We start from the raw sequence: 22,770 nt of genomic DNA on the forward strand, positions 1-22,770 counted from the left end.
GGGCTATGTGAGTTCACTGTGCTAAGAGGAGATGTCTGTCTTTCCGTCTTTTAATAGCCATTTCCCGTTTCCTTCCACTTCCAACATCCCGGTAAAATGCCTGCCTGCAGCTTGACGGTTCTGCTGCATCCCAAACCGGACGCACAAGACATTACCGGCCTGTGTGTTTGGGACCATTGGTATGGAGGGGGCGGGGGGGGGGGGGTTGCCATGGGGATGCGTATTAACGTCTTCCTGAGGTTCCACTTGGACTTTTAAAACACATATCTAGGATCCGTAAATAATAATCCCCTCAGCAGTAGAAACCATCTTTAATAAAAAAGTGTCCTCTCCGCCCCTGGTTCGGTAAAAAAGCTGATGGATGATGGAGGAACCACTCAAATTCTATCGAAACTAGTATAGATGATTGAATACTAGTGGGTGAGAGTTGGCACCGGCATCAGGCCCTACCGTGTGTCAGTCGGTCCCGAGGAGGGGCGTTGTCCCGTCTTTTGGCTACAGCAGTCTAGCTTTCAGATTTCTACCCCGATCTTGCAAACCCTCTCCATTATTTAACGGAAATGAGTGTGAGCCATTACAAAAACATCTGTCCTGTACGAGGAAATGTTTTTTTTATCATGTCCTGTCGCAATGACAACGGATTTGCTAAAGTACAGGTGAGTAATAGTCTACCTGTGTGTGTAACTTCCGTTAGTCTCGATTGTTACAGTTTAATAACCTATGGCTAGGCCTTTTGTTTGTCCTGTTATCCGTTTCCAATAAACAACGATTATATTGTTATATAAAAATCAGTTGTTCAACATCTGGTTCCAGGCTAGCCTGTCACAACACTACCAATCACAAGCATTCAGCTGCAACAACAAACGAAACGCCCATTTCTCCAAAAGCCACAGATCTACATGTCGATAACTTTAGCCTACATTTTTTTTTTTACAAATAATCTTGACAACGCTTACCTGCGAGATCTCGAGTCATCGCAAAAAGTCTCTCAAATTCAGACGGACATGTTTTTTTTTCTCCTGGCCAGTTGCCGCAAGCAGAGATCCAAAGTTCACACCACAAAACACACAACAGGACTAACTTACAACGCGAGGAAGTAGCTCTCTCCCGTGCCTCCCGCTTTTCACTGTGTGTGTTTCTGATGAGTCCTCACACGTTTCCTGGCTTCTCTCTCCCCTTCCCCCCTCCCTCACTGAAACGGTAACGCCGCTATCTCCAACATTCCTCGGATTCCACTCTAATGCTTTGAACTGGACCCCCCCCCCCAGTTCTGACAGCTCACCTGTAAATCCAGGTTAATTCTACCAGTCAGCTGATTCCAACCCACATCCCTTCTATGAGTTAGGTCTGTCAGCACCATGTCAGTTATTAGTGACTAGAACAGACAGACAGAAATACAGACAGACAGACAGACAGACAGTTGTTAGTGAATGGACTAGGACAGACAGACAGACAGACAGACAGACAGACAGTTGTTAGTGAATGGACTGGAACAGACAGACAGACAGACAGACAGACAGACAGACAGACAGACAGTTGTTAGTGAATGGACTGGAACAGACAGACAGACAGACAGACAGACAGACAGACAGACAGACAGTTGTTAGTGAATGGACTGGAACAGACAGACAGACAGACAGTTGTTAGTGAATGGACTGGAACAGACAGACAGACAGACAGACAGACAGACAGACAGTTGTTAGTGAATGGACTGGAACAGACAGACAGACAGACAGTTGTTAGTGAATGGACTGGAACAGACAGACAGACAGTTGTTAGTGAATGGACTGGAACAGACAGACAGACAGACAGTTGTTAGTGAATGGACTGGAACAGACAGACAGACAGACAGACAGACAGACAGACAGTTGTTAGTGAATGGACTGGAACAGACAGACAGACAGACAGTTGTTAGTGAATGGACTGGAACAGACAGACAGACAGTTGTTAGTGAATGGACTGGAACAGACAGACAGACAGACAGACAGACAGTTGTTAGTGAATGGACTGGAACAGACAGACAGACAGACAGACAGACAGACAGACAGACAGACAGTTGTTAGTGAATGGACTGGAACAGACAGACAGACAGACAGACAGACAGACAGACAGACAGACAGTTGTTAGTGAATGGACTGGAACAGACAGACAGACAGACAGACAGACAGACAGACAGACAGACAGACAGACAGACAGACAGTTGTTAGTGAATGGACTGGAACAGACAGACAGACAGACAGTTGTTAGTGAATGGACTGGAACAGACAGACAGACAGACAGACAGACAGTTGTTAGTGAATGGACTGGAACAGACAGACAGACAGACAGACAGACAGACAGACAGACAGACAGTTGTTAGTGAATGGACTGGAACAGACAGACAGACAGACAGACAGACAGACAGACAGACAGTTGTTAGTGAATGGACTGGAACAGACAGACAGACAGACAGACAGACAGACAGACAGTTGTTAGTGAATGGACTGGAACAGACAGACAGACAGACAGACAGACAGTTGTTAGTGAATGGACTGGAACAGACAGACAGACAGACAGACAGACAGACAGACAGACAGACAGACAGACAGTTGTTAGTGAATGGACTAGAACAGACAGACTAGTTGTATTTTCCTGACAGAAGGTTGTTGCTCAACAGGTCTGTACTGACACTGTTCTCTCCAGGGCAATACCATCATATCCAGGCAAGGGTGGAACACACACACACACACACACGGACGTACACACACACGGACGTACACACACACACACACACACACACACACACACGCAAACACGGACATACACACAAATGGACGTACACACACAAATGGACGTACACACACACACACACACACACGGACGTACACACACACACGGACGTACACACACAAACACATGGAAGTACACACACATCAATGGACGTACACACACACACACACACACACACACACACACACACATAAACGGACGTACACACACACACGGATGTACACACACGGACGCACGCACGCACGCACGCACACACACACACACACACACACACACACACACACACACACACATAAACGGACGTACACACACACACGGATGTACACACACGGACATACACACACACACTCAGGGTCAGGAGCTACACTTCACCAGGTTGTTAATGATTTATCAAAGTAGAGCCAGGGAAACCTCTTTCTCTCTCTGACTCTCTCTCTCTCTCTGACTCTCTCTCTCTCTCTGACACACTCTCTCTCTCTCTCTCTCTCTCTCTCACTCTGACACTCTCACTCTGACTCTCTCTCTCTCTCTCTCTCTCTCTCTCTCTCTCCCTCTCTCTCTCTCTCTCTCTCTCTCTCTCGCTCTCTCTCTCTCTCTCTCTCTCTCTCTCTCTCTTCCTCCTGTGAAGTTTAACGGCTGAACCGACAGGCCCAGACTTGACTGACGTGACGACGAGGATGTTATTTGCATCTGGCAAGAAATATTATACAGCCTGGTTATCTGTAGTCTAGATATGAATGGCTCTCTGTGGTAGAGACAGCCTGGTTATCTCTAGATATGAATGGCTCTCTGTGGTAGAGACAGTCTGGTTATCTCTAGATATGAATGGCTCTCTGTGGTAGAGACAGCCTGGTTATCTCTAGATATGAATGGCTGTCTGTGGTAGAGACAGCCTGGTTATCTCTAGATATGAATGGCTCTCTGTGGTAGAGACAGCCTGGTTATCTCTAGATATGAATGGCTGTCTGTGGTAGAGACAGTCTGGTTATCTGTAGTCTAGATATGAATGGCTGTCTGTGGAATAACTTTATATGACAACTGAAATGCAACCCCCCCCCCCCCCCCCATCCACCTCCTACTCATACCCCCAGTGGTTGGTTCCAAGCCCTACCCTCCCTACCCTGCCACCAGGCCCCCTACCCTGCCCCCAGGCTCCCTGCCCTGCCCCCAGGCGCCCTACCCTGCTCCCAGGCGCCCTACCCTGCTCCCAGGCGCCCTACCCTGCCCCCAGAGGCTCCCTACCCTGCCAGCTGTTTCAACCAGTGAATACCTGGAGCCTGGAGGCTGATGTGTCCCAGAGATAGACTCTACTGGAGAGGCCAGGTTAGCTCACAACCATGTAAGTCATAAGGCACACAGTATACAGTATGTCGTAGGGCACACAGTATACAGGATGTCGTAGGGCACACAGTATACAGGATGTCGTAGGGCACACAGTATACAGTATGTCATAGGGCACACAGTATACAGTATGTCGTAGGGCACACAGTATACAGGATGTCGTAGGGCACACAGTATACAGTATGTCGTAGGGCACACAGTATACAGTATGTCATAGGGCACACAGTATACAGGATGTCATAGGGCACACAGTATACAGGATGTCATAGGGCACACAGTATACAGTATGTAGACAGAGGGCACACAGTATACAGGATGTCGTAGGGCACACAATATACAGTATGTCGTAGGGCACACAGTATACAGTATGTCGTAGGGCACACAGTATACAGTATGTCGTAGGGCACACAGTATACAGTATGTCGTAGGGCACACAGTATACAGGATGTCGTAGGGCACACAGTATACAGGATGTCGTTGGGCACACAGTATACAGGATGTCGTTGGGCACACAGTATACAGGATGTCGTAGGGCACACAGTATACAGGATGTCGTTGGGCACACAGTATACAGTATGTCGTAGGGCACACAGTATACAGTATGTCGTAGGGCACACAGTATACAGGATGTCGTAGGGCACACAGTATACAGGATGTAGACAGAGGGCACACAGTATACAGGATGTAGACAGAGGGCACACAGTATACAGGATGTAGACAGAGGGCACACAGTATACAGGATGTAGACAGAGGGCACACAGTATACAGGATGTAGACAGAGGGCACACAGTATACAGGATGTCGTAGGGCACACAGTATACAGGATGTCGTAGGGCACACAGTATACAGGATGTCGTAGGGCACACAGTATACAGGATGTCGTAGGGCACACAGTATACAGGATGTAGACAGAGGGCACACAGTATACAGGATGTAGACAGAGGGCACACAGTATACAGGATGTAGACAGAGGGCACACAGTATACAGGATGTCGTAGGGCACACAGTATACAGGATGTCGTAGGGCACACAGTATACAGGATGTCGTAGGGCACACAGTATACAGGATGTCGTAGGGCACACAGTATACAGGATGTCGTAGGGCACACAGTATACAGGATGTCGTAGGGCACACAGTATACAGGATGTCGTAGGGCACACAGTATACAGGATGTCGTAGGGCACACAGTATACAGGATGTCGTAGGGCACACAGTATACAGGATGTCGTAGGGCACACAGTATACAGGATGTCGTAGGGCACACAGTATACAGGATGTCGTAGGGCACACAGTATACAGGATGTCGTAGGGCACACAGTATACAGGATGTCGTAGGGCACACAGTATACAGGATGTCGTAGGGCACACAGTATACAGGATGTCGTAGGGCACACAGTATACAGGATGTCGTAGGGCACACAGTATACAGGATGTAGACAGAGGGCACACAGTATATGAACTGTATTTTGTTCCCTAAAGGAGCCTATTTTAAAGTAATTTACGTGTTAATGCCCATCCAAACCTGAGAGATTAGTTGTTAGGAGTTGAGGTCTGAGAGAAGAGCTACGTAAATCCCAGATACAGAGCTTTCAGAAACTGTTCCACTTTACTTATTCCACGTCTTGTTCCAGATACAGAGCTTTCAGAAAGTGTTCCACTTTACTTATTCCACGTCTTGTTCCAGATACAGAGCTTTCAGAAAGTGTTCCCTTTACTTATTCCTCATCTTGTTCCAGTACAGACAGAATTAAAAATGGATTTAAAAAAACTCAACCATCTACACACAATACCCCATAATATCATTATTTTCATGATGCCAGTGATCAGAAGAAAGAAGAAAGAAGTGAAATTGAAATACAGAAATATCTATTTTACATAAGTATTCACACCCCCGAGTCAATACACGTTAGACTCACCTTTGTCAGCGATTACAGCTGTGAGTCTTTCTGGGTAAATCTCTAAGAGCTTTCCACACCTGGATTGTACAATATTTGCAAACTATTATTTTAATAATTTTTAAAGATCTGGTTGTTGATCATTACTAGACAGCCATTTTTAAGTTTTGCCATAGATTTTCTGTGACTAGGCCACTCAGGAACATTCAATATCATCTTGGTAAGCAACTTCAGTGTATGGCCTTCTGTCTTAGGTTATTGTCTTCCTGAAAGGGGAATTTGTCTCCCTCCCAGTGTCTCTTGGAAAGCAGACTGAACCAGGTTTTCCTGCCTGTGTTTAGCTCTATTCCGTTTCTTTTTATCCCATAAAACTACGTAGTCCTTGCCGATGACAAGCATACCCATAACGTGATGCAGCCACTACCGTGTTTGAAAATATGAAGAGTGGTACTCAGTGATGTGTTGTGTTGAATTTGCCCCAAACTTAACGCTTTTTATTCAGGATTTAATTTGTGCAGTTTTACTTTAGTGCCTTACTGCAAACACGGTGCATTTTTAAAAATATTTATATTCTGTCCAAGATTCTTTCTTTTCACTCTGTCATTTCGGTTAATATTGTGGAGTAACTACAATGTTGTTGATCCATCCTCAGTTTTCTCCTATCACAGCCAATAAACTCTGTAACAGTTTTCTCCTGTCTTAACCAATAAACTCTGTAACTGTTTTAAAATCACAATTGGTCTCATGGTGATCATCTCTGAGTCGTTGTCTTCCTCTCCGGGAAACAGTTTAGGAAGGACGCCTGTATCTTTATAGTGACTGGGTGTATTGATACACCATCCAAAGTGTAATTAATAACTGCACCAGGCTCAAATATTCAATGGATGCTTTTATTTATTTATTTATACCCATCAACCAATGGGTGCCCTTCTTTGCGAGGCGCTGGAAAACCTCCCTGGTCTATGTGGTTAAACCTTTTCCTTTCTAAATAATGTGTAAAAGTGTCTAATAATATGATTTCACTTCAACACAACAACATATGGAACAAGGTGAGGTTTGTGAATAAACCTTTAAGGAATGTTCTGGAACAAACATGTTGGGTTCAATAATACGAGGTAAACAGACAACTATGAGAAGACAGACAGACGGACACACAGTCCCTGCTATGAGAAGACAGACAGACGGACACACAGTCCTTGCTATGAGAAGACAGACAGACGGACACACAGTCCCTGCTATGAGAAGACAGACAGACGGACACACAGTCCCTGCTATGAGAAGACAGACAGACAGATGGACACAGTCCCTGCTATGAGAAGACAGACAGACGGATGGACACAGCCCCTGCTATGAGAAGACAGACAGACAGACGGACACAGTCCCTGCTATGAGAAGACAGACAGACAGACAGACGGACACAGTCCCTGCTATGAGAAGACAGACAGACAGACGGACACAGTCCCTGCTATGAGAAGACAGACAGACAGACGGACACAGTCCCTGCTATGAGAAGACAGACAGACAGACGGACATAGTCCCTGCTATGAGAAGACAGACAGACAGATGGACACAGCCCCTGCTATGAGAAGACAGACAGACAGACGGACATAGTCCCTGCTATGAGAAGACAGACAGACAGATGGACACAGCCCCTGCTATGAGAAGACAGACAGATGGATGGACACAGTCCCTGCTGTGAGAAGACAGACAGACAGACGGACATAGTCCCTGCTATGAGAAGACAGACAGACGGACGGACACAGTCCCTGCTATGAGAAGACAGACAGACGGACACACAGTCCCTGCTATGAGAAGACAGACAGACGGACGGACACAGTCCCTGCTATGAGAAGACAGACAGACAGACGGACACAGTCCCTGCTATGAGAAGACAGACAGACAGACAGATGGACACAGCCCCTGCTATGAGAAGACAGACAGACAGACGGACACAGTCCCTGCTATGAGAAGACAGACAGACAGACGGACACAGTCCCTGCTATGAGAAGACAGACAGACAGACGGACATAGTCCCTGCTATGAGAAGACAGACAGACAGACGGACATAGTCCCTGCTATGAGAAGATAGACAGACAGACGGACATAGTCCCTGCTATGAGAAGACAGACAGACAGACGGACATAGTCCCTGCTATGAGAAGATAGACAGACAGACGGACATAGTCCCTGCTATGAGAAGGCAGACAGACAGACGGACATAGTCCCTGCTATGAGAAGACAGACAGACAGATGGACACAGCCCCTGCTATGAGAAGACAGACAGACAGATGGACACAGTCCCTGCTATGAGAAGACAGACAGACAGACAGACGGACACAGTCCCTGCTATGAGAAGACAGACAGACAGACGGACACAGCCCCTGCTATGAGAAGACAGACAGACAGACGGACATAGTCCCTGCTATGAGAAGACAGACAGACAGACGGACATAGTCCCTGCTATGAGAAGACAGACAGACAGACGGACATAGTCCCTGCTATGAGAAGACAGACAGACAGACGGACACAGCCCCTGCTATGAGAAGACAGACAGACAGACGGACATAGTCCCTGCTATGAGAAGACAGACAAACAGATGGACATAGTCCCTGCTATGAGAAGACAGACAGACAGACGGACATAGTCCCTGCTATGAGAAGACAGACAGACAGATGGACACAGTCCCTGCTATGAGAAGACAGACAGACAGATGGACACAGTCCCTGCTATGAGAAGACAGACAGACGGATGGACACAGCCCCTGCTATGAGAAGACAGACAGACAGACGGACACAGTCCCTGCTATGAGAAGACAGACAGACAGACAGACGGACACAGTCCCTGCTATGAGAAGACAGACGGACACAGTCCCTGCTATGAGAAGACAGACAGACAGATGGACACAGTCCCTGCTATGAGAAGACAGACAGACGGATGGACACAGCCCCTGCTATGAGAAGACAGACAGACAGACGGACACAGTCCCTGCTATGAGAAGACAGACAGACAGACAGACGGACACAGTCCCTGCTATGAGAAGACAGACAGACAGACGGACACAGTCCCTGCTATGAGAAGACAGACAGACAGACGGACACAGTCCCTGCTATGAGAAGACAGACAGACAGACGGACATAGTCCCTGCTATGAGAAGACAGACAGACAGATGGACACAGCCCCTGCTATGAGAAGACAGACAGACAGACGGACATAGTCCCTGCTATGAGAAGACAGACAGACAGATGGACACAGCCCCTGCTATGAGAAGACAGACAGATGGATGGACACAGTCCCTGCTGTGAGAAGACAGACAGACAGACGGACATAGTCCCTGCTATGAGAAGACAGACAGACGGACGGACACAGTCCCTGCTATGAGAAGACAGACAGACGGACACACAGTCCCTGCTATGAGAAGACAGACAGACGGACACACTGTCCCTGCTATGAGAAGACAGACAGACAGACGGACACAGTCCCTGCTATGAGAAGACAGACAGACAGACAGATGGACACAGCCCCTGCTATGAGAAGACAGACAGACAGACGGACACAGTCCCTGCTATGAGAAGACAGACAGACAGACGGACACAGTCCCTGCTATGAGAAGACAGACAGACAGACGGACATAGTCCCTGCTATGAGAAGATAGACAGACAGACGGACATAGTCCCTGCTATGAGAAGACAGACAGACAGACGGACATAGTCCCTGCTATGAGAAGACAGACAGACAGACGGACATAGTCCCTGCTATGAGAAGACAGACAGACAGACGGACATAGTCCCTGCTATGAGAAGACAGACAGACAGACGGACATAGTCCCTGCTATGAGAAGACAGACAGACAGATGGACACAGCCCCTGCTATGAGAAGACAGACAGACAGATGGAAACAGCCCCTGCTATGAGAAGACAGACAGACAGACGGACACAGTCCCTGCTATGAGAAGACAGACAGACAGATGGACACAGTCCCTGCTATGAGAAGACAGACAGACAGACGGACATAGTCCCTGCTATGAGAAGACAGACAGACAGACCGACATAGTCCCTGCTATGAGAAGACAGACAGACAGACGGACATAGTCCCTGCTATGAGAAGACAGACAGACAGATGGACACAGTCCCTGCTATGAGAAGACAGACAGACAGACGGACATAGGCCCTGCTATGAGAAGACAGACAGACAGACGGACATAGTCCCTGCTATGAGAAGACAGACAGACAGACGGACATAGTCCCTGCTATGAGAAGACAGACAGACAGATGGACACAGCCCCTGCTATGAGAAGACAGACAGACAGACGGACATAGTCCCTGCTATGAGAAGACAGACAGACAGACGGACATAGTCCCTGCTATGAGAAGACAGACAGACAGACGGACACAGTCCCTGCTGTGAGAAGACAGACAGACAGATGGACACAGCCCCTGCTATGAGAAGACAGACAGACAGACGGACACACAGTCCCTGCTATGAGAAGACAGACAGACAGATGGACACAGCCCCTGCTATGAGAAGACAGACAGACAGACGGACATAGTCCCTGCTATGAGAAGACAGACAGATGGACATAGTCCCTGCTATGAGAAGACAGACAGATGGACATAGTCCCTGCTATGAGAAGACAGACAGATGGACATAGTCCCTGCTATGAGAAGACAGACAGATGGACATAGTCCCTGCTATGAGAAGACAGACAGACAGACGGACACACAGCCCCTGCTATGAGAAGACAGACAGACAGGCGGACATAGTCCCTGCTCCATTAATTACTGTTCTGTTGACACACTCCTGTTTAAAGGGCTGCGTTTATGACAGTGTGGTTAATGATAAACCACACAGCCTCAACCATCACACACACACCCTCCAACCCTCTCACACACACCCTCCAACCCTCTCACACACACACCCTTCAACCATCACACAAACACCCTCCAACCCTCTCACACACACCCTCCAACCCTCTCACACACACCCTCCAACCCTCTCACACACACCCTCCAACCCTCCAACCATCACACACACACACTTCAACCCTCTCACACACACCCTTCAACCCTCTCACACACACCCTCCAAACCTCTCACACACACCCTCCAACCATCACACACACACACTTCAACCCTCTCACACACACCCTTCAACCCTCTCACACACACATTCCCTCCAAACCTCTCACACCCTTCAACCCTCAAACCCCCTCACACACACACCCTCCAACCCCTAACCTTCTCATACACACATCCTCCAAACCCCCAACCTTCTCACACACACATCCTCCAAACCCCCAACCCTCTCACACACACCCTCCAACCCTCTCACACACACCCTCCAACACTCACACACACACCCTCCAACCCTCTCACATTCCAACCCTCCAACACTGACACACACATCCTCCAACCCCCCAACCCTCTCACACACACACCCTTTAATGATAAACCACACAACCTCAACCATCGCACACACCCTCCAACCCTCTCACAACACCCTCCAACTCTCTCACTCACACCCTCCAACCCTCTCACACACACCCTCCAACCCTCTCACACACACCCTCCAACCCTCTCACACACACCCTCCAACCCTCTCACACACACCCTCCAACTCTCTCACACATACACCCTCCAACCCTCTCACAACACCCTCCAACTCTCTCACTCACACCCTCCAACCCTCTCACACACACCCTCCAACCCTCTCACACACACCCTCCAACCCTCTCACACACACCCTCCAACCCTCTCACACATACACCCTCCAACCCTCTCACAACACCCTCCTACTCTCTCACTCACACCCTCCAACCCTCTCACACATACACCCTCCAACCCTCTCACAACACCCTCCAACTCTCTCACTCACACCCTCCAACCCTCTCACACACACCCTCCAACCCTCTCACACACACCCTCCAACCCTCTCACACATACACCCTCCAACCCTCTCACAACACCCTCCAACTCTCTCACTCACACCCTCCAACCCTCTCACACATACACCCTCCAACCCTCTCACAACACCCTCCAACCCTCTCACACACACCCTCCAACCCTCACACACACACCCTCCAACCCCCCAACCTTCTCACACACACATCCTCCAAACCCCCAACCTCCTCACACACACACCCTCCAACCCCCCAACCCCCTCACACACACACCCTCCAACCATCCAACCCCCTCACACACACATCCTCCAACCCCCAACCCTCTCACACAAACACCCTTTAATGATAAACCACACAACCTCAACCCTCAGACACATCCTCCAACCGTCACACACAAACACCCTCCAACCCTCACACACACCCTCCAACCCTCAGACACATCCTCCAACCGTCACACACACACACCCTCCAACCCTCAGACACACCCTCCAACCCTCACACACACACACCCTCCAACCCTCCCAGTCTTTTGATATGAAAGTGCATATTCCTAGTTTTGTACCTGCGTTTCCTTGTCTGCTCGGGGGCGAGTCCTGGGCTGAGCCCCTCCTCCAGTGGGTGGAGCTGTGAACAGGAGGCGGAGACTGTGACCTTGCGTCGAAGGCGGGGCAGAACACTCTGACGGAACAGATCCTTCCTGGGTTTCACCTTTAGAGCCAGAACAGAACAAATGAACGGAGAGCCATCGGAGAGACCAAGCAGACAACATGAGCAACCTGATCCAGGGCTTCTGGTCACTTCTACTGGCTGGGAAGAGTTCTGTTCATCTTCTAGAGATTCTACTGGTTGAGGAAATAGATTCATTCTTCTGTTTTGCCCCCTTCTCCCTGAAGTGTGCACTTGTTCACTCCCCCTCATTGCATTGTATTGGCGAGGAGAGTGAACAAATGCACACTTGGGGGAGAAGGATAGAACCAGTTCTGGTTGTGTGTTCTATATTCTGTTTTATGTTCTACATTCTATATTCTGTGTTCTATATTCTACATTCTATGTTCTATATTCTATATTCTGTGTTCTATATTCTATATTCTGTGTTCTATATTCTGTGTTCTATATTCTATATTCTGTGTTCTATATTCTATATTCTGTGTTCTATATTCTGTGTTCTATATTCTATATTCTGTGTTCTATATTCTATATTCTGTGTTCTATATTCTATATTCTGTTTTATGTTCTATATTCTATATTCTGTGTTCTATATTCTGTTTTATGTTCTATATTCTATATTCTGTGTTCTATATTCTATATTCTGTTTTATGTTCTATATTCTGTGTTCTATATTCTGTGTTCTATATTCTATGTTCTATGTTCTATATTCTGTGTTCTATATTCTATATTCTGTTTTATGTTCTATATTCTATATTCTGTGTTCTATATTCTATATTCTGTGTTCTATATTCTACATTCTGTGTTCTATATTCTATATTCTGTGTTCTATATTCTATATTCTGTTTTATGTTCTATATTCTATATTCTGTGTTCTATATTCTATATTCTGTGTTCTATATTCTGTGTTCTATATTCTATATTCTCACCAGGTCCAGAGACGAGCCCAGAGAATACTTCCTGCTCACCCTCAGCTCCTCCACCATACCTGAGACAGGACAACACAGGGCACAGGTTAGACGAGTGTGTGTGTGGGTTCATGTTCATGTGTATACGTGTGTGTATGTCTACATACGTGTGTGTGTGTGTGTGTGTGTGTGTGTGTGTGTCTACATGTGTGTTACCAGAGTGTGGGTCTAGTGTCTGTCTGTGTCGCAGCAGCTGAGACAGTATAGTGTCTCTGTGACTGGGATCATCTACTCCTGCCTCCTTCAGATCTACATCACATACATACAGCAAACCCTGGAGAGAGAGAGATGGAGTGAGAGAGAGAGAGGGATAGAGATGGAGGGAGAGAGATGGAGGGAGAGATAGAGGGAGAGAGATGGAGGGAGAGAGAGGGAGAGAGGGAGAGAGAGAGATGGAGGGAGAGAGAGATATAGAGAGATGGGGAGAGAGAGAGATATAGAGAGGGGGAGAGAGAGAGATAGATATAGGGGGAGAGACGGAGAGATGGGGAGAGAGAGAGATGGAGGGAGAGAGAGAGAGATGGAGGGAGGGAGAGAGAGAGGTTGGGTTGAGAAAGTGGGGGAGGGGAGAGGGAGAGAGGGAGATGGAGAGAGATGTTGGGGTGAGAGAGTGGGGAGGGGAGAGAGGGAGATGTAGAGTAAGAGAAAGTATTCGGCCCCCTTGAACTTTGCGACCTTTTGCCACATTTCAGGCTTCAAACATAAAGATATAAAACTGTATTTGTTTGTGAAGAATCAACAACAAGTGGGACACAATCATGAAGTGGAACAACATTTATTGGATATTTCAAACTTTTTTAACAAATCAAAAACTGAAAAATTGGGCGTCCAAAATTATTCAGACCCCTTAAGGTAATACTTTGTAGCGCCACCTTTTGCTGCGATTACAGCTGTAAGTCGCTTGGGGTATGTCTCTATCAGTTTTGCACATCGAGAGACTGAAATTTTTTCCCATTCCTCCTTGCAAAACAGCTCGAGCTCAGTGAGGTTGGATGGAGAGCATTTGTGAACAGCAGTTTTCAGTTCTTTCCACAGATTCTCGATTGGATTCAGGTCTGGACTTTGACTTGGCCATTTTAACACCTGGATATGTTTATTTTTGAACCATTCCATTGTAGATTTTGCTTTATGTTTTGGATCATTGTCTTGTTGGAAGACAAATCTCCGTCCCAGTCTCAGGTCTTTTGCAGACTCCATCAGGTTTTCTTCCAGAATGGTCCTGTATTTGGCTCCATCCATCTTCCCATCAATTTTAACCATCTTCCCTGTCCCTGCTGAAGAAAAGCAGGCCCAAACCATGATGCTGCCACCACCATGTTTGACAGTGGGGATGGTGTGTTCAGGGTGATGAGCTGTGTTGCTTTTACGCCAAACATAACGTTTTGCATTGTTGCCAAAAAGTTCAATTTTGGTTTCATCTGACCAGAGCACCTTCTTCCACATGTTTGGTGTGTCTCCCAGGTGGCTTGTGGCAAACTTTAAACAACACTTTTTATGGATATCTTTAAGAAATGGCTTTCTTCTTGCCACTCTTCCATAAAGGCCAGATTTGTGCAATATACGACTGATTGTTGTCCTATGGACAGAGTCTCCCACCTCAGCTGTAGATCTCTGCAGTTCATCCAGAGTGATCATGGGCCTCTTGGCTGCATCTCTGATCAGTCTTCTCCTTGTATGAGCTGAAAGTTTAGAGGAACGACCAGGTCTTGGTAGATTTGCAGTGGTCTGATACTCCTTCCATTTCAATATTATTGCTTGCACAGTGCTCCTTGGGATGTTTAAAGCTTGGGAAATCTTTTTGTATCCAAATCCGGCTTTAAACTTCTTCACAACAGTATCTCGGACCTGCCTGGTGTGTTCCTTGTTCTTCATGATGCTCTCTCCGCTTTTAACGGACCTCTGAGACTATCACAGTGCAGGTGCATTTATACGGAGACTTGATTACACACAGGTGGATTGTATTTATCATCATCAGTCATTTAGGTCAACATTGGATCTTTCAGAGATCCTCACTGAACTTCTGGAGAGAGTTTGCTGCACTGAAAGTAAAGGGGCTGAATAATTTTGCACGCCCAATTTTTCAGTTTTTGATTTGTTAAAAAAGTTTGAAATATCCAATAAATGTCGTTCCACTTCATGATTGTGTCCCACTTGTTGTTGATTCTTCACAAAAAAATACAGTTTTATATCTTTATGTTTGAAGCCTGAAATGTGGCAAAAGGTCGCAAAGTTCAAGGGGGCCGAATACTTTCGCAAGGCACTGTACCTCTAGACCATAGTATTCTCTCTCCAGTCAGACAGTCAGCCAGTCAGGTACCTCTAGACCATAGTATTCTCTCTCCAGACAGACAGTCAGCCAGTCAGGTACCTCTAGACCATAGTATTCTCTCTCTAGTCAGACAGTCAGGTACCTCTAGACCTTAGTATTCTCTCTCCAGACAGACAGTCAGGCAGACAGTCAGGTACCTCTAGACCATAGTATTCTCTCTCCAGACAGACAGTCAGGCAGACAGTCAGGTACCTCTAGACCATAGTATTCTCTCTCCAGACAGACAGTCAGGAAGACAGTCAGGTACCTCTAGACCATAGTATTCTCTCTCCAGTCAGACAGACAGACAGTCAGGTACCTCTAGACCATAGTATTCTCTCTCCAGTCAGACAGACAGTCAGGTACCTCTAGACCATAGTATTCTCTCTCCAGTCAGACAGTCAGACAGTCAGGTACCTCTAGACCATAGTATTCTCTCTCCAGTCAGACAGACAGGTACCTCTAGACCATAGTATTCTCTCCCCAGTCAGACAGACAGGTACCTCTAGACCATAGTATTCTCTCTCCAGACAGACAGTCAGGCAGACAGTCAGGTACCTCTAGACCATAGTATTCTCTCTCCAGTCAGACAGTCAGGTACCTCTAGACCAGGGGTGTCAAAGTCAAATGGACGGAGGGCCAAATAAAAAAATCAGCTACAAGACGAGGGCCGGACTGTTCGAATGTTCATTGAAAAATTTTTAAATGACGCATATAGTCTAGTGAACCTAATTGAACCTACTGAAAACCTAACAAATATATTACAATATGATCAGATAAATAAAGCAATATTTTCTTATGGCTCTGTCAGTAATCTTTAATTTTCAACAGACACAAAAGACAAATTTCCTTTATATAAATATCCCCATAACATGAACATTAAATGAAAGAAACCGGTATTCAAGGCACCATCAGTAGACTATATTTTCTATTTTAGCAAAAGTGGGCTAAATTTACTTCAAAGAAAAAACAATAATAGCAATTTTCTATCATCCACTCAACTGAAATATTTTTAAAATATAATTGGATTGAAATACAAAAAAATAAAGTGCAAAAATCTATTAATCAAAAACAACACTTTGTTTAAGGAGAAGTAACATGCAGTGAAAACAAATATTAAATTTTAACTTTTAAACTTGAACTGAGTAAAAACTCTAAATATGTGATTGCACAGTAATGTTCACTTGTTTGAGGTTGAGGGTGATACTTGGTGGTGTCCCATCTTTTCCACAAGTTCATCAATGTTCGGGGTAAGGCTCTGAGCTGAAGAAATCCTCAGAATTGAGTGGAGGTGTTCAGCAGTAAGTCGACTTCTGTGTGATGTTTTGTTCAGGTTCATCAAAGAAAACAGTTGTTCACACAGGTATGTGCTGCCAAACATAGACAACGTTTGAGCAGCCTGGATGCGCAGCTGGGGCATTGTGCCGGGGAGGAAACTGGCGAACTCCGCAGCACCCACTGCCGCATATTTTGCCCTCAGTGCATCATTGCATTGGAGGTCAATCAACTCCATTTGGAGGTTTGGTGGTGAGCTTTCCACGTCAACAGCAAATGGGTTACCGAGCAGTTCCAACCTGCTTTTTTGTGCTTCAAAGTCAGCAAATCGGCGTCGAAAGTCAGCGGCAAGCATACCTATTTTATCAGCCAACTGTGTGCTCGGGAACGCACTGGTAGAGAGCTTCTCTTTCATGGTCTGGCAGCTGGGAAAGTGGCTCAAATTTTCTTTCCGCATCTGCGTCTCCCACAGAGTCAGTTTGGTTTTAAATGCCTTCACTGTACTGTACATATCAGAGATGACACGATCCCGACCCTGCAGCTGCAAGTTTATTGCATTCAGATGACTCGTAATGTCACACAGAAAAGCCATTTCACACAGAAACATTTCGTCTCGGAGTTGTGTTGTGTCTTTCCCTTTGCTGTCCAAGAACAGACAAATCTCCTCACGAAGCTCGAAACATCTTTGAAGCACCTTTCCCTGGCTTAGCCATCGCACCTCTGTGTGATAAGGCAAATCACCATGCTCCGTTTCTAACTCCGTCAGAAATGCCTTGAACTGGCGGTGATTCAAACCTTTGGCTCTGATAAAGTTAACTGTGCGCGTGATGATGCTCATTACATGCTCCATTTTCAAGGCTTTACCGCACAACGCTTCCTGGTGTATGATACAATGATAAGCTGTCAGCTCACCTGTCGCTTTTTCCTCTTGCATCTTTTCCCGTATCTTCGCCACCAGTCCGCTCCTGTGTCCACACATCGCAGGTGCTCCGTCGGTTGTCAAACCCACAAGTTTTTCCCAAGGCAGCTCCATCTCATTTACACATCTTGACACCTCTTCATACAAATCATGCCCCGTAGTTGTGCCATGCATAGGACGTAAAGCCAAAAACTCCTCTGTCACGCTTAGGTTGGAGTCCACTCCGCGGATGAAAATTGACAACTGGGCAATGTCAGAAATGTCGGTGCTCTCATCCACAGCCAAGGAATATGCAATAAAATCTTTTCCCTTTTTCACAAGCTGCTCTTTTAGATTGATGGACAACTGGTCTACTCTCTCGGCAATGGTGTTTCTGCTCAGACTCACATTTAAAAAGAGTTGCCTTTTTTCTGGGCAAACTTCGTCACAAACTTTAATCATGCAGTTTTTGATGAAATCCCCCTCCGTAAATGGCCGGGCTGATTTAGCGATCTCTTCTGCCAAAATAAAACTGGCCTTTTGTAGCCTTTGTTCCATGTCCATATTCTTGTTTTTGTCCGCGTGTTTCGTTTCATAATGTCGTCTCAGATTATACTCTTTCAGTACCGCCACACTTTCTCCACACAGAAGACACACAGGTTTTCCAGCTACCTTCGTGAACATATACTCCGACTCCCACCTTGTTTGAAACCCCCGGTTCTCAGTATCCACCTTCCGTTTTGCCATTTTTGATGGGTATCTGAAAGTTAATTTTACTGTGATGCTGACGACTGCTGTGCCAATAAATATTGAAATGAAGCAGCCTACTGCTCGGTGCGTCACCTTTGCATTGTGGGAAATGTAGTATTGGTGCGTGTAAAAGATCTGCGGGCTGCCGGCTTGCTGCGGGCCGGTTCTAATAATAAATCAAGATCATCCCAGGGGCCGTAAAAAACCTTCTTGCGGGCCGGATGTGGCCCGCGGGCCTTGACTCTGACATATGTGCTCTAGACCATAGTATTCTCTCTCCAGTCAGACAGTCAGACAGTCAGGTACCTCTAGACCATAGTATTCTCTCCCCAGTCAGAGAGTCAGGTACCTCTAGACCATAGTATTCTCTCTCCAGTCAGACAGACAGACAGGTACCTCTAGACCATAGTATTCTCTCTCCAGACAGACAGTCAGGTACCTCTAGACCATAGTATTCTCTCTCCAGTCAGACAGTCAGACAGTCAGGTACCTCTAGACCATAGTATTCTCTCTCCAGACAGACATTCAGACAGTCAGGTACCTCTAGACCATAGTATTCTCTCCCCAGTCAGAGAGTCAGGTACCTCTAGACCATAGTATTCTCTCTCCAGTCAGACAGACAGACAGGTACCTCTAGACCATAGTATTCTCTCTCCAGACAGACAGTCAGGTACCTCTAGACCATAGTATTCTCTCTCCAGTCAGACAGTCAGACAGTCAGGTACCTCTAGACCATAGTATTCTCTCTCCAGTCAGACAGTCAGGTACCTCTAGACCATAGTATTCTCTCTCCAGTCAGACAGTCAGACAGTCAGGTACCTCTAGACCATAGTATTCTCTCCCCAGTCAGAGAGTCAGGTACCTCTAGACCATAGTATTCTCTCTCCAGACAGACAGTCAGGTACCTCTAGACCATAGTATTCTCTCTCCAGTCAGACAGTCAGACAGACAGGTACCTCTAGACCATAGTATTCTCTCCCCAGTCAGAGAGTCAGGTACCTCTAGACCATAGTATTCTCTCTCCAGTCAGACAGTCAGGTACCTCTAGACCATAGTATTCTCTCTCCAGACAGACAGACAGGTACCTCTAGACCATAGTATTCTCTCTCCAGTCAGACAGTCAGACAGTCAGGTACCTCTAGACCATAGTATTCTCTCTCCAGACAGACAGTCAGGTACCTCTAGACCATAGTATTCTCTCTCCAGACAGACAGTCAGGTACCTCTAGACCATAGTATTCTCTCTCCAGACAGACAGTCAGGTACCTCTAGACCATAGTATTCTCTCTCCAGACAGACAGTCAGACAGTCAGGTACCTCTAGACCATAGTATCCTCTCCCCAGTCAGAAAGACATGTACCTCTAGACCATAGTATTCTCTCTCCAGTCAGACAGACAGTCAGGTACCTCTAGACCATAGTATTCTCTCTCCAGACAGACAGTCAGGTACCTCTAGACCATAGTATTCTCTCTCCAGTCAGACAGACCGTCAGGTACCTCTAGACCATAGTATTCTCTCTCCAGACAGACAGTCAGACAGACAGGTACCTCTAGACCATAGTATTCTCTCTCCAGACAGACAGACAGTCAGGTACCTCTAGACCATAGTATTCTCTCTCTAGTCAGACAGTCAGACAGTCAGGTACCTCTAGACCATAGTATTCTCTCTCCAGTCAGACAGTCAGACAGTCAGGTACCTCTAGACCGTAGTATTCTCCCTCCAGTGACTTGGTGTACTGGGGCAGTCCTATCTGTTTCAGCCACCAGGCTATGGAGCGATTATTCATGTCTAAGGGACAGATAGAGACAGACAGACCATATTTCACACACAGTGACACACACACAGTCACACACACAGTGACACACACACAGTCACACACACAGTTACACACACACACACACACACACACAGTTACACACACACACACACACACAGTTACACACACAGTTAAATACACAGTGACACACACACACAGTCACACACACAGTTACACACACACACAGTTACACACACAGTTAAATACACAGTTACACACACAGTTAAATACACAGTTACACACACACACACAGTTACACACACAGTTAAATACACAGTGACACACACACACAGTCACACACACAGTTACACACACACACACACAGTTACACACACAGTTAAATACACAGTGACACACACACACAGTCACACACACAGTTACACACACACACAGTTACACACACAGTTAAATACACAGTTACACACACACACAGTTACACACACAGTTCCAGTGTTTTGGCCGTGCAGACATGTTGCACCTACCTGAGATGAGCTGCTTCTGACTCTTTATGATAATCTTTCCTCTCTCTCTCCTGGTCTGTGAATCAGTAGCCCGCTATCCCTCTAACCAGTAGTGCTGCTTCCTCAGCCAATCAGACCCCACGATGGACCCGGGGGGGGGGGCACCATAAATCAGCCAGTCCCCACTTAGGAATCTGTATCTCGAGTCAGGGGGCGGAGCAAACGAGTTGGGGCAGGTTACTAACATTCTGAGGGAAGAGACAGACTGAAAACGAGAAGGGAGGGGGGAGACAGAGTGAAAACGAGAAGGGATGGGGGGAGACAGAGTGAAAACGAGAAGGGAGGGAGGGAGGGAGGGAGGGAGGGAGGGAGGGAGGGAGGGAGGGAGGGAGGGAGGGAGGGAGGGAGAGTGAAAACGAGAAGGGAGGGAGGTAGACAGAGTGAAAACGAGAAGGGAGGGAGGGAGGGAGACAGAGTGAAAACGAGAAGGGAGGGAGGGAGGGAGACAGAGTGAAAAAGAGAATGGATGGGGGAGACAGAGTGAAAACGAGAAGGGAGGGAGGGAGGGAGACAGAGTGAAAAAGAGAATGGATGGGGGAGACAGAGTGAAAACGAGAAGGGATGGGGGGGAGACAGAGTGAAAACGAGAAGGGAGGGAGGGGGGGAGACAGAGTGAAAATGAGAAGGGAGGGGGGGAGACAGAGTGAAAATGAGAAGGGAGGGAGGGAGGGAGACAAAGTGAAAACGAGAAGGGAGGGAGGGAGGGAGGGAGGGAGGGAGGGAGGGAGGGAGGGAGGGAGGGAGGGAGGGAGGAGACAGAGTGAAAAAGAGAAGGCAGGAAGGGAGGGAGACAGAGTGAAAACGAGAAGGGAGGGAGGGAGGGAGGGAGGGAGGGAGGGTACGAGGGAGGGAGGGAGGGAGGGAGGGAGGGTGAAAATGAGAAGGGAGGGAGGGAGGAGACAGAGTGAAAAAGAGAAGGGAGGGAGGGAGGGTGAAAACGAGAAGAGAGGGAGGGAGGGAGGGTGAAAATGAGAAGGGAGGGAGGGAGGGTGAAAATGAGAAGGGAGGGAGGGAGGGACAGAGTGAAAATGAAAAGGGAGGGAGGGAGGGAGGGAGGGTGAAAATGAGAAGGGAGGGAGGGAGGGAGGGAGACAGTGAAAATGAGAAGGGAGGGTGGGAGGGAGCGAGGCAGAGTGAAAATGAGAAGGGAGGGAGGGTGGGAGGAGGGAGGGAGGGAGGGTGAAAATGAGAAGGGAGGGAGGAGACAGAGTGAAAAAGAGAAGGGAGGGAGGGAGGGAGACAAAGTGAAAATGAGAAGGGAGGGAGGGAGGGAGGGAGGGAGGGAGGGAGGGAGGGAGGGAGGGAGGGAGGGAGGGAGGGAGGGAGGGAGGGAGGGAGGAGACAGAGTGAAAAAGAGAAGGGAGGGAGGTAGGGTGAAAATGAGAAGAGAGGGAGGGAGGGTGAAAATGAGAAGGGAGGGAGGGAGGAGACAGAGTGAAAAAGAGAAGGGAGGGAGGGAGGGTGAAAATGAGAAGAGAGGGAGGGAGGGAGGGAGGGTGAAAATGAGAAGGAAGGGAGGGAGGGAGGGGACAGAGTGAAAAAGAGAAGGGAGGGAGGGAGGGAGACAGTGAAAATGAGAAGGGAGGGAGGGAGGGAGGGAGGGAGGGAGGGAGGGAGTGAGGGAGGGAGGGTGAAAATGAGAAGGGAGGGAGGGAGGGAGCGAGGCA

The 22,770-nt window shown here is 47.4% G+C and overlaps 1 protein-coding gene and 1 long non-coding RNA gene across 6 annotated transcripts in view; one reads left to right on the forward strand and one right to left on the reverse strand.

Annotated features, from left to right (window-relative positions):
* LOC118940172 (breast cancer anti-estrogen resistance protein 3 homolog) overlaps window positions 1-21,137 on the reverse strand; it is a 41,652-nt gene extending 20,515 nt beyond the window's left edge. For 2 of the 5 annotated variants that reach the window (XM_036948463.1, XM_036948462.1), the window contains exons 1-5: window positions 21,065-21,137; window positions 20,463-20,554; window positions 13,692-13,809; window positions 13,497-13,555; window positions 12,464-12,609 (exon numbers count right to left, since the gene is read on the reverse strand). In XM_036948463.1, the coding sequence (XP_036804358.1) occupies window positions 12,464-12,609; window positions 13,497-13,555; window positions 13,692-13,809; window positions 20,463-20,552 (413 nt within the window). In that variant the 5' untranslated portion in view covers window positions 20,553-20,554; window positions 21,065-21,137. Of the gene's footprint in view, window positions 1-956; window positions 1,185-1,282; window positions 1,419-12,463; window positions 12,610-13,496; window positions 13,556-13,691; window positions 13,810-20,462; window positions 20,555-21,064 lie in introns of those variants that run through there. The other 3 variants (XM_036948465.1, XM_036948466.1, XM_036948464.1) reach the window with 3 other exon arrangements.
* Window positions 283-22,770, forward strand: part of LOC118940174 — a 26,283-nt gene continuing 3,795 nt past the window's right edge. The window contains exons 1-2 of the long non-coding RNA XR_005036721.1: window positions 283-656; window positions 13,500-13,581. This is a non-coding gene — a long non-coding RNA (uncharacterized LOC118940174). The remainder of the gene's footprint in view (window positions 657-13,499; window positions 13,582-22,770) is intronic.

This window comes from Oncorhynchus mykiss, chromosome 17 (assembly GCF_013265735.2).
Source record: "Oncorhynchus mykiss isolate Arlee chromosome 17, USDA_OmykA_1.1, whole genome shotgun sequence".
Lineage (NCBI taxonomy): Eukaryota > Metazoa > Chordata > Actinopteri > Salmoniformes > Salmonidae > Oncorhynchus > Oncorhynchus mykiss.